Genomic DNA, 18,010 nt, shown 5'->3' with positions numbered 1-18,010 from the left:
GCATGTTCTGGCTCACACGATGGCTTCCTTGATGCTCATCACATGTATTTTGGCTGCATTGGCCCCCAAATGCTTACTGCTGCATTCTCAGCCTCTGTGGCCCATAGAAATGCCCAACAAATTTTTCAGGGTGGTCATGCTAAACCCAATGGTAATCCAAAACTATTTGAGTTTAAAATGGCATAGAGTTAACACTGTAAGTGAGGTTTCCCACACTAGCTAAAACAAAGTAAAAATGCTATTGCGGAAAAGCCTATAAACAAGTTTTTTTTTTGATTACATATACACCTATACGTATTGGAGTTCCTACTTGACTGGAGCACTGACACATTTGTTGGTGGAAAGCTTAAAATATTTTTGCGTGGCTGGTGCATAAAACGTAATTTTAAGTCTTCTTACTGCAACAGGTAATGCCGAATTCAGAAATTTGGTCCCTTCATCAGAAATGCTGGGAGAGGTCTCTGTTAATTTGTTTTTTATAGCCCTGAATCTGTTGTAGAAGAGGGGTGCCTTTATCCTTTTTCCCTTAAAGGAACTAAGTGCGGTACTTTCTCTTCTAATGAAACACTGTTATTTCTTTGGTTTTGCCCTCTTTTAAGACAGCATGGGGGTAGGACCATTCAGTAAATTGAACTGTTTGTTCCAATCTCTCCTCAGACTGAATGAGCTCAAGGCCCTATCTAGCCATTATACACAAAACCCTCAGTAAATTGTGTATTAGGCCCTGGTATATGAACTAGAACCCAGGCCTCCCGAGTCAAAACTTTATCTTGCAAGTTCAAAGCACAAACAAACCAATTATTTAACCTAACTCAAGCCAACCTAACCCAACCAAACCCACATAAACACAATGGATTTTATAACTATTTCTGCAAACAGATGAATATTAGGAGGGGCATTTTGACTGCATTTCATGTACGTATTTTTTCCCTATGACCTAAAAGGTTGTCCAAAGTGTTGGGTCAAGACAGGTGCAGATTTTGTGAGGGGTATGCTCAGCCTAGTGTGGTGGAGACAGATTTGTTCCACATATTTTTATAACCCTTGGGTATCATGCAGCCATTTACCCTGAGCTGGCATTTAACATGAAAATCCTCTGATGGGGAGAAACACACACAAAGGTGGTAGCCATGGGTCTGCCTGAAAGCACACTGGCTTCCAGGAGCTGTGGATTCTGCAGGACAAAGTCCTGTATTTATACACAGAAGTATTTCTGGATGGACAGTTGAAGCAAACACTTCTCACACAGCTTTCTGCAGTCTTGCCTCAGTTACGACCCAGTGCAAAGCCCCACAGGGTGAGAGGTTAGTTTGAACTCCATGGCTCATTGGGTTCTTGGCTCCTCTGCCAATTAGCATTGGCAGTTATCTGTGGCAGCAGACACCGGGCAATTGTTTATTCCAGTTTATATGTCATTCTAACCATTCATGGACCTTCACAATAAAACCCCATTGCTAAAGAATACAGATCCCAGTGAACCACAGAGGAGAAAAAAAAACAACAGAGGGTCACAGCAATGGGAACATGTCGTGCTGGAGACAGTTCTCGGGGGAAAAGCTGGGAGCAGGCTGCTCTTTGGTATCAACTGAGAGGTGCTCAAGCAGAAAGGTCATTATAACAGCAGGGACAGGACTCAGGGTAAGGATACAGAAAAGCCAGAAGGCAAGGAAGAAACTGGGTGAATGGAAGAGGAAAGAGAATCTTTTTCTGGTGCTGTATGACATAGAGAAACAGGTCCAGAAGGGATCTGCTGGCCTGCTGTGCCCAGTCCCCTGCTATTAGCAGCAAGCAGCTCATCTAATATTATGAATTTATTATGGAGGGTTCCTTTTTTTTTTTTTTTTGGCTGACTTCTGATCACATCTCTTTATTTTGGTGATTTCAATTTCCTTCCTAAATTTATTCATGACTACTGTCCTCTTACGGCAATATGGCCTTTAGATAAACAGCTCTTCTCCCTCCTTAATGTGTGCTCCAGCTGACAACACTGAGTTTGAAAGAGAAAAAAATATCCCAACTCCTTTATTCTCCCCATTTATCATCCCAGTGGGGAAATCTCAGTTGCAGACAGCTAGTGTGGCTACAGATCCAGACGAAAAATAGACAAGGATGTCTACACACAGATTTCCTGCCTAAACTCCTGCAGGGATCTGGTCACTGCAATTAGTGGAGCCCAGAGAACTATCCAAATGCAGGTGCCTTCTTCAAAGAGAGGTGAACAGCTCTCCAGACTCCAGTAAGTATATTAATTAGAGCTCAACTGACGACGGTTGCACTTTACACACGTAGCTCATGTATAGGTACTTACCTGAAGTTAGTTATGTGAATCTGGATCTGACTCCCACCCTCACTGAAGGGAAAGGATTTATTGAATCCCTAAACACAGGACTGCAAGTCTCCTTTGACCAGGATATCCAAGAAACTAGCATGGGACTGGGAGATGGACACAGGACTGACAGGAGCCCCAAAATCTTGTAGAGACCCAGTTGGGGGTTTGACCTCAGAAGGGACAAAATGCCTATAAACTTTTAACCCTCCTAATTTATTTTATGCCTTTTCCACACAAATTAACCTGCAGCAATCATTTTTTTCTTTCTTTCAAGCAAGAAAAAAAATTTGAAGTCTTCCCAAAGTACTGTCTCATGCATTTGCAAGGTAATTTTTGGTGCATTATTGAAGGGGGCAACAGAATAAGGTGGAAACTTCAATGTGCACGACTACTTACTGAACTCACGAAGCAGTGTTCAGATTCTCCACTTTCAAATAGGATGACATCTTTTATGAAGACTGCGATAGCTCTCATTATGAAGGACATGAAGAGGTGCATATGAATGTAATTTCGAGTACAGTGTAGTTTTCTGTCGGGAAGAGATGAAACAACATTTCTTAATAGCAAGGCTTCTCAAAAGCATTATTTATCTATTTACATGTTTCTTCTGCTGAAACACAGACTTACAATTAAACATTAGAAACCCTGAGACAGACTATGTTCTGATGTAAATCACTGCAAATCCACTTAAGCCTTTTTAAATCCACAAAACATGTGGCAATCCATACATCTGCAGCAGTGTAGCAACAGCTTTTCCAATTCTCAGAACAAAAGGTCAAAATACAGAATGACAGACAACAGGTCCACCACACTGCTCTCCACTGGAAAAGGAATGGTTTTGACTGAGCAAACTGCGCTCATGATAAAGGTCTGTTTTCTACAGAATGTTTGTACTGCAATAATTCTTTTCAAAGTGAAATGTTCCTTCAGGAAGAGAAATTCTTAGCAGCTGCTGCCAAAATTAACACATATTACAGGCTTTCTGGAGCAACATGAACTATATTTTCACTTTAAAATGGCTAGTTATTAATGATATTGAGAATAACATCAGGGTTTTTCTGTCCCTTGCCCACTAATAATTTAAAGGTGAATTCTGATCAAGTGGGTCTTTTTTTTTCAAGTGAGACTTTACATCAGCTAAAGTGAAAGGCCTAATACTCTGGAAATGGGTACTTTGTACAGTCATCAGAACCACAACAGACCTCACTCAGCAACATGATCAAATTACCACCGCTCAGTGAGTCACTGTGCATTGGCAGAGTTTATGCTCTTAATCTCTGACAACGGCAAGAAAATGTGACCAGAGTCCTCTGTACTTGCAGGTGAAGGCAAGTCAAATTACGCTGTTTCCCGCAAATGAAGAGTGTTAATCTCGACAGTTTCACCAGCTTGGCTGGCACCTTGTGCCTTGTTGAGATGAGAGAATTTGCATGAGTGTCTGATTCACTCTTCCCTTCTAAAAGGAGTGGAGACAGCATGTGTGCTGAGAAGTGCAAAGATCTTGAAGGGTGAGGCTAGTCTTGGTATGAGCGTGAGAGTTACCCTAGAAGGTGTGCTGCTTCCTACAGCTTGCTTTGGGGGTGATGTCTGGACCAGACTGTCATAAATTGGACAACCATATCACGCATTTCAGGGAAGCCATTAGAGTGGCATGAGGAGATGGAATCACTTCTAGAAGGTTCTTCCGTCTCACAGAGTTCTGCTTTTTGCTGTTCTCCCTATACATAAACAACATTCTAATAGATTACCTTATATACAGACTTCCTTCATTGGAGGCACCCAAATTTAGATGCCTGAATCTATTATAAACAACAGAGACTGAGGATTAATTCATTTGCTGCAATCTAGGCATCTGATGACATTTGATATGCTGTAGAGTACCTGCCCATCAATCCATATGGGCTTGGGTCTCCTGAAGGTCCTGCATCGTATCTGCTACGCTTGTGCACATCTCAGAGGCTCCAGCATGTCTAAAATGGCTCTGGGTGTCTATGTCTTGCCACAGAGCTATAGCAGAAAGTGCTTCTGCAATAGACTTTGGGAGGTAGTTTTGGGGTGTGATTCACCTGTACCATTTTGAATACCTACTGTAGTAGAAATGCATCACTCCATAGTATCCATATAAACCATACCGACTAGGTCTCTGTGGACTGTAACAAGATTATGGAATAATGGCCTCCAATACAGAGATCCATCACGTAACAATGTACATTTAGTGAGATGAATCCCACCTAAATAATTGGATTGGGGTTATAACTCTCACACAAAGGCCACAAATCATACACCAGAAAACCGTGGTACCGAAAGATGGAGGAACTTTCCTCCCCTGTCCCCTTCTGACTTGACCGAAGTCTTTTCCATCCACCTGTAATGCTCATAGCCTGTAACTTAAACAGCCACTAAGTCCTTTGAGTCACCCCCTTACCTATGCCTTTTTTCCTCATGGACTTACCTGAAGAGACATAAAATGATCATAGCAGCCGTGAGAGCAATGAGCGATAAGGTATGTCCAATGGTGTAGCCAGTCTTGACTGTGCCATAGAACGCCGTTTGCTAATGTGAAGGAAAGAAAAAAACCAGGTCTTTCAAAGAGCTGCCAACATGCATTCCTAAATACACTATCACTGAGCTTTTACTGACTTTCTTGGTGAGACAAGAAAATTATCTACTCCATTGTCTTAAAAAACCTCCAGCTCCTTCACCCTTTAAAATCACATCCAGTAGAGTACATGACTCAAATACCACCGATGTGAATACGAAGAACATGTCCGGTTGCAGTAGAGCTTGGATCACTCTAAAACCAGGTTACAACTACACAAGGGAAAAGTTCATGCAGGAAGGAGTCTGATTTGACACTTGCAGAGACAGCTACATGGTTATAATCTTGTGGAACAAGAATGACTAATGTTCAGTTAAACAGCACACTGACACGTCGTCTCTGAGGTGGTGAGTATGACGAGCTTCATCTTATTAAGGAAGTTTGAGCACAGAACTGGTCTGGAAATTGGTTTGCTTTTGTGGAAGCTAGACATTGTGTTTCAGCAAGGAAAAACAAAATGTTCTCCCTGAAATCACAGATATGTTAAGTCAGAAATATATGTTATGTTGGAAATTAGTTCATGGCTTTTCTCTTTGGCAGCACACAGAGGGAATCTCTGAGCATAAGGCACCATGGGACTTAAATCCAAAAGGGAATCCTGGTCTAAATAAAATGGGGAAGTAAGGCAACAAAACTCCAGCTCTCCTAAGGCTCTGCAGCAACTCTCTAAATCAATATATTTTGATTTTCAGCTTAAAAAAAGGACAAAAGATCAGCTGGTATTTGGACATTTGTTTTATCGATGAAAAATCCAAGTTTTTATGAGAGTCTAACTCAGTTTGTGGAAAATCTTATTTTTCCAGCCCTTGATTGACCCTCCTCTGCTCTCCTTGTCACCATTTTCTATAAAAAACCCAAACAACCAAAACCGCAAAGAGCAGTTTAGACAGAAAATCTAAACCCAACCTTGTCTGGGAAAACACTCTTTAATAACAGCACGGGTTGACATTTTTATATGCTATTTTCATAGTCCTTGACAAGTACTAGGTACTTTACAGAACCAGTGAGGCTGAGACGAGTAGTAATCCTCTAGCATTTGCACAAGCCAGCTTGGAGTTAAAACAAGACAGAGCTTTCAGAGAGTGCAAAGGTTACATTGGTCATATCTATATTGCTTCTCAGACCACAGATCTCAGAGATGGCCAAAAACATGGTGTCTTCACAGTCCCATTCAATGAATCCACCTCACTAAGAGCTTTGGGTCAGTAACTCTGAATACATAATTCATAGCAAGGGTTTCAGGCAAATTTATTTACCTGATCTCGCCCATATGATGCCAGGAGGCTGCTATGGTGATGGAGTCACCCAGTATGGTATGGTCATGCCTAAGCTTCTCTCATCTACACTGCATGGAGGGACTTGCACCGCAGTAAGGAACAGCTTTCTACCTTTCTACCCCACTGTCTTGCAGATTCCACCCAAAGCTAACTAAATATAGCTTTGTTTCCAGTCTTGTTTGAGTTTGGACTCCCAAAGGCAGCTGAGACTTTCCCAATAAAAGCAGTCAACTTCCTTCATGTTGATTTCATCTTTGTCTCATCATCTAGTTTCCTTCTTGATGGCACCAGAGCAGAAGTGTTCCAGGAAAGACCTGGCCAGCAGAAGGAGGGAGCTTGTGGCAGGGGACTGAGTCTGAGGAAGAGGTTGTCTCACACTATATTTAGGAGAGCAGAGAAATGGGAGAAAGGAAATTAAGAGATATCATAGAAGATGTCAGTAGTGGGGTGGTGGATGGAAACTCTCCAGTGTGCATACAGGTATAGGCCTTTCGCTTCTTAGAGTTATTCACAGGAGCAAGTTATGCACATAAAGTTCTTGGTGTTGTTCAACAAACAATTCCCTGCCCTTATATTTTACGATGACCAATCCTTCTTCTGTACAGAGAGACGGCTCTGCAGTCAGCTTTAATGTAGCATGTGGGGTCATCTCTGTTCTGGAAACAGCACATAATGGCTTCTCACTCTTCATTTGTACTTGCTAATGACAATCGCTTCCTATTTTACAGATATCAAAGCAGAGAATTTGACCCAAGATCATAAATGGAATTGGAATTTCACTCAGAGCTCAGATTATTAAAATATTCTTATTAGGAAAAAGAAGGATTTAGAGAAGTGAAGGAAATGCATTCCAGGATGCCTGGGTTCTAGCTAGACTGATTTACAGACTGAAATTAGGCAATTTCATCATTCTCTCTAACTTCTAAAAGCCTCTGCTTAATTTCACAGGAACATTATAAGAACAATTAGTTAAGGTAGATGCTAAACTAAGATTAACTGAAAATTAGCTTCCTTGTTTTCTGTTCAGTAACCATATATTTGTCCCTTGGTAACTGAGATTAGAATGTGAAACATTTACATTTGTAAGAGAAAAAGAACAGAAATACTGATACCAAGTCTTCCAGTAGCCCCGCAGCCAAACATATTTTGGGTTCAAGTCACCTAGCCTAAAGTCATCTGGGCTCCCCCCAGTGTAAATGCAAATAGGTCCCTTTGGAGAGAAATGTGGGGTGAGCTGACCTCTGGAGATGTCTATTTTCTTCACCATCTTCCGACAGAGCCTATAGGGATGCCTGGGGTGGCCCCTCTCTGACCAGATGGAGGCACACAAGGGGCAAGTTGTGCATCACGTCTGACAACAGGACAGCAAAACACCCCACCCCACCCCCATTTGCTAATATGTGTTTTTTAAAGGTCAGGTAGGAGAAGGAATCATTATCACTGCAAAGATCGTAAGTGCACTACTTTGTTGCCTACATCATCTGCTTCTTAGGGACTGCCAGAATTCACAACTAAAATCTTACACACACGCCCTTATTTATTTTTCATATTTTTCTTGTTGTTTCTGACTTGAGACCAGCAGGCATTAAAAGTGCATGAAGTGTTTTAAGCGTGGAAGGTTATCAGTCTGTTCTGGACCTCATGTCCCATATAGCCTGCTGTTCTTTTTTTGTATTCCCTTTACTTCTTCCTCCCCAAACTGACAGCCAATTCAACAACAACAAAAATCTATTCTTCTTCAGAGGCTAGCACTGCATGTTCACCCCCCTCAGCCACCTTTCACACAAATTAGACTTAAACAGCATGACAAAACCGCGGAAATCGAGAGAAAATAATTAAGAGAGAATTAAAAGAACACAATACATGTTCTCTTGGTAACGAGGCACTCTGGCAACGCTGCAATCCATTGCGTCGCCAAAGCATGTCCCAGGAATTCCCAAATCCCCTTTGCAGCTGGAACATAAACCAGAGCTCTCAATGGAAGACCTTCCCAGAGCAGACCCGTAATAATGGCTTTCGCGATGCGCAACTGGTGCCACATAGCTCAGTCTGAGAAATGGGCCACTTGTGGGTCTGAAGTCACGGCTGACCTAAAAGGCAGCTAAGGGTCTCTCTAGTAGAGCCCTGAAATCCTTTGTGCAACTTTCCCTTTGCTATTTTCTGTATTCTTTCACTATTAAGGCTGGCTCAGTTCTGTTCAGATTCTCCATTAAGTCTCTGAGGGCCTTGGTAATGTGTGACCTTACACAAAGACCTGTCACCATATGTATTTATTCATTATCAAGATTCCTATGTCCAACATTCACAAACACTGACATACATCATACAACAGAAAAAAAGCATGGGCATAGGTTTAACATAAAGATATGGCTGCAGTGAAATACAGTTCTTTTCTAGCACAAACTTTTTCTTGTTGACTATGGGACAGCTATATGTGACTAGTTTACATTAGATGTTGAACTTTTACTTAGGTGAGGTGAATCCTGCTCGTAACAACACTTGTTACCTTCTTTAGACTTTACCCTCCATGTCTCAGCATGCAGCAAACCAATAACAAACTCCTTCCTGTGTACTGACAATAATCTATAAAGCTAATTATACCTAGGTCAGTGATTACTCATTTACACACAGGCAGTATCCCAGAGAGCTTGTGGATTTCTTTACAAAATTCAGTAGCATTCTGTGAAAATTTTTGTGTTCCCTACAGTTTTCTAGATCTTTAGCTGTTAAGCAGCACTGATGGCAAGTGAGTTGTATCCTTTTATGCCTTTTGATCTTTTGGTTCTTATGTTGGCCTAGAAATACTGGAATCACTGTGTCTACTTAAGGATAAATATAAATGTGGAGGGCTTGTTTCAAAGTTGAACATGGAAAACCAAGCACCTGAAGTTATCTTTGGGCATCACAAAGACACTGGTCTGATCTTCTTAGTTGCTGATTTCCTGCCAACCCCCTGGAAATCAAAGGATGATCGTCTCTTTGACCAGACATTTGATCTCTGCTTCCAGGGATCCTCAAGAGGATGCTTCCTTCTTGAGGAATCAGAATGGGAATGGAAAAAATTGGGCACAGGAAGATCATGTGATTCTGGTATTGATCCCTGGTAAATCTTGACGTCTATCCATCCAGGTTTACAAACCTCTTCCCCTGGAGTGCTGTTGGAATCATATCCACAAGCTACGGTATACGGTGCAGGGTACACGTCCGTCCAGCCCTGGCTTGTACAATTCCTGGTCACGTTCCCTGGAAGAAAAGAAAAAAGGATGACTTAAAAAGAAACATTCAGCTTGCTGTTAAACAAATGTCTGCCTTTTGTTGATTCAAATGCCAGAGCACATTTCTTGTAACACTGAAGAGTAAAATTCTCATACTTTTTCTCTGTTACAAAGTGTTCATATTACAGAGAACACACAAATGGGAGGGACTCATTGGGTCATAAAGTTCAGACCTCAAAAACAAGTACATTTTAATACTGAGGTGCCCACAAAGCATCTCTTCTAATGGTACCATAATGCCAGTTGTACCCAGACCTTTGGTTGTTGACATTGCACCAATATTGTTTGAGTGTGTTATTGTCATATTGCCTTTGTTCCTGGAAAATTTTTCATCTAAACAGAGCAGCGAAGTATTTACGTCTTTCACTTTGCTTGCGAGAAGCCAAGACAAGGATAGATGAAGTGCTCATTTCACATTACGCAGGTAAGGTCAGAGGTCTTGGAACTGAATGCAGTCCTCAAACCCCAGACCTTGCCTACAAGATGAGCCCCGATCAAATGTGATTCCTGGAAAATCTACTGCACTCTTATTTGAAAACCAAACGCTTCAAAATTTGGCTATGACGGGAGAAAAACCAGATACTGACAACCTGTATTGCCTGTTTTAACATGTATACTCAAAGGCAGGAAGATTTCCTGGACTCTTAAGCAAGTTGAGTGCTTAGGGCCTCCAACCAGCTAAAAAGCGCCTTAATTAACATAAGAACGTTTCTCTCTTTCGGCCCAAACTGACAGAACTGTGAAGTTCGCATGCCTCTCTGGTACTCTGCGCTTCCTGGTCCATCCAGGATTGTAAGGGGGCCATCCAGTGCAAAAGCATTTCTCATTTTGTAAGACATCTCTGCTTCCAGTCCCAGCTGGACCTCAAACCCATGTTGGCTAGGGGCTGTACAGACATTAATCAAGCAAAAGAAGGAGAGACCAGCAATCTGATTAGGATAGGCCTTACCCTAAAACAGTCATAGCCTAAAAGGCCAAGATAGATGTTTGTCAGACAGAAATAACAAAGAAGCAATACCTCTAACAGTACACTGGAATTCCCTCAGCACCCACTCTGACCACTGGTCCCTACCCTGTCCATCTCATGTGAATCACATCACTATGACATTCCTTCGGTGTCATTTATCACACAAAACTGCCTGCCATCCCTGGCTGGAAAGCTGGTACAATAAACCAGAATGAGCAAACAGTAGTCAAAACTTGCTTCTTAGATGAAGAACTACATCAGTGAAACTCGAGCTTTGCAAACATTTCCAGCAATGGGGTTCTTTGCACACAGGAATAATAAAACCTCTGCAAACAGGAGCAAATCAATTATGCAGCTATGAGTCATGAAAATATTCAATCGTCACCTCCAGGAATTTCTGACAATTGAGTCAGCTGAACAGCTTCCTAACCATAGACCTGTCTTGCACTGAAATCAGCAGCAGCCTATGCCCCGGCTTAACTCATTTCTTGAATCCCTGTGACAGGTGGATTTTGACACTGAAACTTGCCCCTGTAATTTGTCTTTACAACAGATCTAAACTCTGGTGCCTTTGTTCATTTTAACAGCTGCTCCAAAAGAAGTTAACTTTAGCCCAGTTTGGTGGGTTGCTGTTCCCCAGGTTTTTTCTGCCCCGTCATTGTTTGCATTTCTTTTTACCACAGTTCATATCGGGATCATAAGAGATCTTGTGCAAACAAATCAAGGACATAAATGTTCAGTACTTTCTTTTTTTTTTTTTTTTTTTTTTGAGGTGTTAGTAATTTCTGTTATTTCTTCTTCATTACAATGGATCCCATTATGTGAACTTTTCTGCTTCCTATTTCCTGCTCAAAACTCCTCCTCTCTGTTTGGGGATGCCTTCAGTTTTCACTGTGGTTTTGATTCTTTGCTTCTTACTCTCAGTGAAATAAAGGGTGCTTCTTTTAGCTTAATTTTCTCATGTTTCTCTTATTTCTTCTTTTTAAGTGCACGTCCTCACAATTGTTCAATTCTTTTGTAATTCTTCTCACTGCTCTCAAGAACGCTTTCAAAAGTTGTCTTAATGCTTTAGCAGATGTGGAAACTAAGGTAGAGGGAAGCACAATGATACAGCATTGCTGGTATTAAAAAATAATAATAAAAATGTCCCTGATTTTAGGGAAACTCATTTTGCAGAGAAGTTCTTCTACCACACTTTTCTGCTCATGTCACTTTTTGATGCACAAATTCACACACACGGCATGATACAACAAACCTTCCTAATAAATCATGTACTGTACTAGATGTCTGGGAGGTGTAAAAAGTACAAAGAAGGTACAGATTTTACCACACAACAATTTTGGCTCAAGTGATGGAAGATATCTCCGCTCAGAGCAAACAACTTTTCTAATTACTGCTACTTACCAGATTACTTTCTATACTGAAAATGAACATAAAATTTGGAAAAGCGCCTTACAAGCTTAGTTCTTACTCTGAGGTTTACAGGCAGCAAACTTTAGACTGAAGTATTAAACTGAGATTTTTATGTTACAAGCTCTGCCACAAAGGTCCAGTGAAACTGCAGCCAATTCTTGCGATCTCCCTGGGTCTCAGTTTCCCCACCAACAGTAGGACTTTGGTAATAAAGTCCGATCTTCTGCCAATGGGAAGGCAAAGTGTTCAAAGCACCAGATGTTTTATAAGCTGTTTTCCAGAACTATTTCCCATTAACTTGTGTTTCTCACTGCTTTGCGTAACACACATTCTCCCTAGAATGGTGGACTAAAGAATTACATCGAAGCTGCAAAACCTGAGTGGCAGTATCAGAAAAGACAGAGCTTCTGGACTTGGAAATGGTATCTCCACCCTTTGAATGTTCACAAGGTTTCCAAAACTCTCCCATTTCCTATCAGACTGAAACTAAATGTTTTTAAACTGTATTCCTGGAGAATTAATGAGAAAGGAGACCAGGGCTTTATAACTTGGTAACAAGTAATTAGCAATGCACAGTGGAAGAGATTCACTGGAAAGCATCCTACTGCCAGTAGGTTTGTGCTCCAGGCTCTCCTCTACGTTGTGGAAAAAGGAGGTTCAAGTCCCTGGTGTGAACAGTGTCCCCTCGATAGGGTAGTATTAGTTAACAGCCATGAAATAATCTGCCTTTTGTGGGGTTTGTATTTCATTTTGATCAGAAATGTTACAACGGTCAAACCAGTGCATCTACTCCTAAAAGCCACATCCATTTCGATGAGATGAGGTTTTCCATTTAAAAAATATAGATGAAAAGTTTCATTTGAAAAAGGCACAACTAACTCTTATTTACAGTAACAATAACCTCATAACATGTCTTACCAGACCTTAGCTCTCTGCTTTCACTGAATCTCAGACTGATGGAGGTTGAAAGGCACCTCTGGAGGTCATCCGATCCAAACCCCCTGCTCAAGCAGGACCACCTACACCTGGTTGCTCAGGGGCATGTCCGGATGCCTTTTGGATATCCTTGGAAATCTCCAAGGATGGAGACTGCACAGCCTCTCCGGGCAACCTGCGCCAGTGCTTGGTCACCCTCACAGTAAAAAAGTTTCCTTATGTTCAGATGGAGCCTCCTGTGTTTCAGTTTGGCCATGGTTAGAAAATGCAAAGGCGATGAGAAAGTTGAAGAGGGTCTCATTACTTCAGAAATGCATTCAGGAATGGGAGCCTTGAGTGTAACAGAAGTCCTCTTCTGGGTGCTGTCAGGAGCACAGAACAAAATCCCCGGTTCCTATTTCAGGGTTGCACAATCTCTTCAGAAGCACCAGGCGTACGGTCCCACGAGGATGGGATATTGGTTATGAGATGCTGCAGTGACATACCGCTCCCCAGCTCATCCCCAGCAACTCTGTGTGCAGCAAGAGGAAGTAAGGCAACTAGGCTAAACTCTTTTCATTGTAGTGTAAATTAAGTGAAAACTCTCCACGGCTGCCAAAAGTGTAAATCATGCATGTTGGGAGCTATCCTGGCTCAGCAGACGCACAGTAATTGCTAAGGTGCAATAACTTGACTGTGTATCTGAGTCCTGAGCAAAGCATCACAGGGAGACAATTTTTGGGATCTCAGCACCCCAGCCCTTTCACTGCTGTCTTCTCTCTTTGCAGATATCAGGACAAAGGAGTTTAAAGATGAGGTTTTAAAGGAAACAAGGTGAAGACCTTTTCATAAGTCTCCCTGCCAGCTAACGGGGGATGGATGTACAAAGGGAGAGAAATAACAGTGCAGAAATGAAAGAAAAAAAAAAGAAGTTAGTGCTCTAGATGTGGCAAATATAATGTGCAGAGCTAATCCTTACACAAGCTAAAGAAACTATAGCTACTGCTGGAGAACCAGGATGTGAAACTAAGCAGTCAGCTTTCCAAAAGTATGCTGTGGTATAAAAGCCACTGCTTACAGAACAGAATTACAAGTGTAAATATGAGTCTAGACCTTTGGCTCATTTATATCAGTGTTTATGACAGTCAGTGCATGAAACACTACTGAAAGGCAAAGGGTGAAGCCGCAGGCCCGAAAAACCAGTTTTCGGGAAGTTTTACAGCAACAGTGCCTTAAAGGCTCACGCATAGCATGACGGGCCATAATTGGTTTAATCAAATCACCACATTTCTTAGTCCAGCCCGAGTCATGAGCTCTGCCTCTTCTTCGCAGATGTATTGACCACGGAACTACAAACGTGTTAGTGGCTTCAGGTCAAGCCCCAGAGAGACCGGCAGGATCTCTCCCAAGCTCAACACCAGCCGGTCTGCAGCACGCGAAACGCTACCCAACTGCAAGGTAAGCAGGCAGGGTGGGCCACCCAAGTCAATGTAAACTGCCGTATACATTGATATAAGTACGTATAATAAAATACAGCTCTTCTTCGTGCGCTACCTCTGCCTGTATTCCTTGAAAATCCGCTTGCAGTGTGCCACAGTGACTGACGATCACGTACACGAAGCACGAGGAGGGGTTGCACTTCTTCTGTACGCTTTTGCGTCTTTCTAGTATCGTGTCTGCTGCAGGACAGGACTCTGCCATCTGGCTCAGCAGCTGCTCCTGGTTTAAGCAAATGCTTCTTTAGAGTTCACAAAGCCCTCTCTAATTTCCTAATCTGGATGGTTTGATGGCATGCCTATTATGGAAATGGAATTGATGGTTGTAAGCAATTATCTGAATGATCCCATCTTTCCTTCTGATTAGCTCGTGTGGTTGTACAAAATCTGGCACATGGCTCGCACCTATCCTAAGCGGCTTTTTCTCACTTGCAGGGGGATTCAGAAGCTCTCTGCTCTGGGTAACAAAGACAGAGGGAAGGAAATTCCTCTCAATGACAACAAGCAGGACTGGCTAAATTCTGAGAGTTTTGGTTAAAAACCCGCACATGTTTCTTTTTAGCATTAAAAAAAACTAGTAAAAGAATAATAAAAAAAAATGAACACCTGTAAACTCATGATGGAAATGTCCAAGTATTCCTGGTTTTTATTCAGTTTTTGGATGTTCAGATTTTACTAATTGTTTTAATTCAATTTCTTCTGACGAAAGAAGCATTCTCCTCTCCTTTTCCTATCCCACACCACTGTTATCTTTTTTAGTTGGATTGGCAAATAACACTGAATTGACAGTACTGATACCGATCAGGAGACAAGGAGGACTTTTTTGTCTTTATCCCCTGCCTTTTTTTTTCCCCAGTCGGGTGAAGAACTGTTGAAGTTCCTAGGAAGCAGAGCAGGTTAAGCAGCTAAATGACTTTATGGCTTTCCATCTTGCATATCCTGGTGATGGTGGAAATATCTTCTCATCTCCCTCAAACGGAGGTTGCCTATGAGCTATTGTTCCACACACCTAATCACTGAATTTATCTTATTTGTATACCCTGAATTTTTCTTACCTCTTTCTAATAATTCTGATAGCTCTTTATACTTTTGGCTTTCACTTGTACCTTCCAGGTCTATCAGCCCTGCGATTTCTTTATATGTTGTGTGAAAACATACCTCCAGACGGTTATTTTAGACCTGCTGATGGACAATTTAGTTTAGTACCCCTTCTCTCATACACCACAAAAGAATTATTCCCCAGCTGCTTTCTCCACAACGTTCACGCCTGTATTTACCTCTGACTTATGCCCTTTCAATCCGCATGTTTCTAGATGGAAGAGCATTAATCTAGCTACTCTACTTGTACAGTGCCTGTCCATACCTTTATTCACACACTGTTCCAATGACAGTGGCCCTATTCTCCTTTGACGTGAACCTCCCACTATCACCTGATGGACCTGCTCAGCTGCAGCTTTCATTAGTTTTTCTGGATTTGATCTTGGTCCCTCCGCTGCCAACACAAACAGCCCACAGGGTTGACTCCAAGTCTTCTTCTTCTGCCTCCAGGATCCTCAGAGCCCTATACCTCAGACCCCCTATAGAGGGGTCTAACTCTGCTCTGCAGTGAATAATTTTCATCAGTGTTGCTTGGGAAAAACGCAGAGAACTTGTTCTACAGCAAAACACTGCCCACACAATTTATTAACTGGGACAAACTTTCTGGAACAGGAGCAAACACACACAAAACTTCTAATTCAATTTCCTGATTTATAAATGTATTTGGGAATGATGTGGAAGAGATATGAATCAAAATGACTTTGCAGATTGGGTTATACCAACCAGTAAAGGGCCTGGTAGAGGAATGACATGATTTATTCATGACATATTGGAAGAGAAGTGAGGAGTTAGTGGAACCAAGATAAAACCAGAACATTTTCTTTATAAAAGGTGTTTGATCTGGGTAGGAGTTAAACACTGAACAGGAGAACTGAATAAATGCAGAGAGATAACTGTATGCCAAGCAATTTGTTGCCTATGTCTAGCTCTTAAGGGTTTTTTTCTTTCTTAATTTCTTTTTGCCTCTCATCTGTTTCAAATACACACTTCAGACTCAGAAACATGTCTGAAAGTTTCTGTCATAGGTGAGGTTTTAGCTCTTTGATCTTAGTGGAAGAAAACCTCTTATTGGCTTTTAATGGGAGCCTGAATTCATACAAAGAGATGTAAGGTCAGTCATTGCTAAGGGGTGTTTGCTTTTGTCTCCCTCTTGCTCCTCTTGCCCTTTTCTGTAATAGCTTCTGAAGGAGAGGGGAAGGTCTGCTCTGAGTAACAATCTGTCCTGCTTCTCTGTCATCATATTCCATGTTCAGAAATAGATTTTTTCAAGCAGAAGCTATTAAAGCAATAGCAGTTCTTATCATTTACTCTTCTTGAGATGCTGCTGAGCCCACTGGAACATGTCTAGTTCCATTTTTATTATTGATATGTCCTACTGTTACTGGGAAACACCTGAGAGTTTCAGAGAGCTATAGCTTGCACTAAACTGGATGCTGAAGTGGTTAGATCTGGGAGAAACTCGTGGGGTAAGTCGTGACAAGATATTTTCCAAACTTGCTTTATCTGGCTCAGTCATGATATCACAAGATCATTCTTTCAGTACAATTTCTGCTTAGTGTTTCATACTATTTCACATTTTCCGTATTTCATAGTTTAGTGCCATAGTACAACCTGTGGCGCAGTGTCAGCACGTCACACAACAGACACAGCCTTCAGTTTCTTCATTTGGTCTTTTTCACATCACTTGGCCTGCAGTTATTACTGCCACATCGCCAGTGCTCTGAACCTTACTGCACCCTGGATTTTGGGAAAACCTCCTTTTCCCCTTATCGTCCTTTCCCCTTCCTGTACATCACATTTCTAAGCGTGAAGATCTCAATCCTTAATAAATACAGATAATTCCTCCCTTCTTAACATCGCATGTTCCCCTTAATTAGGTACTTTTTGTAAACTGTTTGTTTTCTCACACTAAAAGCAGAACTGCCAAACTCTAGGACAAATTTCTCATTGGATGTCTTGATATTGCAATCATAGTATACCAGGAAATATTTACAAGGAAAAGATGCACATTTCTGGGTAAGTAGAGCTATAGCAACCCTACAAGCCAGGGACTGGTAATGGGCTTTCAACGTGAGGACCTCAACACAGTGTGCACTGGTATCACTGGACATACATGACCTGGGGTTCTCTGTAGGATGGTCAAGAGGTTCAGCTACTGCTCACAAAACCTTCTCAGCACCAGTCCTTCAGAGGACTAGGGGACATGCATTGTGACACCTCAGCTGCAAATAAATCTCAAAGGTCTAAAGCAAAACCAAGCTTTAAATACGCCATATATCCGGAAAGCCACCTGCCTGTTTATTTACACCCATGCACTCTTAAACGCAAATGTAAAATCAACACTGATCTGTGGAAATGGGGTCACCCAGCACTGACTTCTGCCTTGGACCTTCTGTTGTCCATGAGAGATGAGAAAAATGAACATCAAACAGGGCTGGAGGCTGCCCTGATGGGCACAGTGAGCAGGAGCGTTGGCTGACTTGTCCCCTTTGCTGTGATTTCAGGGTGGGCTGTGCAAATAATTGGCACAATTCCACAAAAATGAGGAGGTTTCCTGGCAATTCTGCCTTTGTGATATGAAGGCACATTTGGACAGCAGAGCACCTGAGCAGATCGAAGGCTCTCAGTGAACAAACCTCCG

General features: G+C 41.8%; 1 protein-coding gene across 2 annotated transcripts in view; it reads right to left on the bottom strand.

The window, feature by feature from the left end:
- Positions 1–18,010, bottom strand: part of VIPR1 (vasoactive intestinal peptide receptor 1) — a 75,804-nt gene that overhangs the window by 30,908 nt on the left and 26,886 nt on the right. For both annotated transcript variants that reach the window (XM_010561299.1, XM_010561309.1), the window contains 3 exons: positions 9,345–9,448; positions 4,782–4,882; positions 2,726–2,858 (listed from right to left, as the gene is read on the bottom strand). In XM_010561299.1, the coding sequence (XP_010559601.1) occupies positions 2,726–2,858; positions 4,782–4,882; positions 9,345–9,448 (338 nt within the window). The remainder of the gene's footprint in view (positions 1–2,725; positions 2,859–4,781; positions 4,883–9,344; positions 9,449–18,010) is intronic.

Source organism: Haliaeetus leucocephalus, unplaced genomic scaffold (assembly GCF_000737465.1).
Source record: "Haliaeetus leucocephalus isolate CR32 unplaced genomic scaffold, Haliaeetus_leucocephalus-4.0 Scaffold0, whole genome shotgun sequence".
Lineage (NCBI taxonomy): Eukaryota > Metazoa > Chordata > Aves > Accipitriformes > Accipitridae > Haliaeetus > Haliaeetus leucocephalus.
Note: the sequence above shows the minus strand (reverse complement) of the source record. Positions and strands in the feature narration are given on the sequence as shown.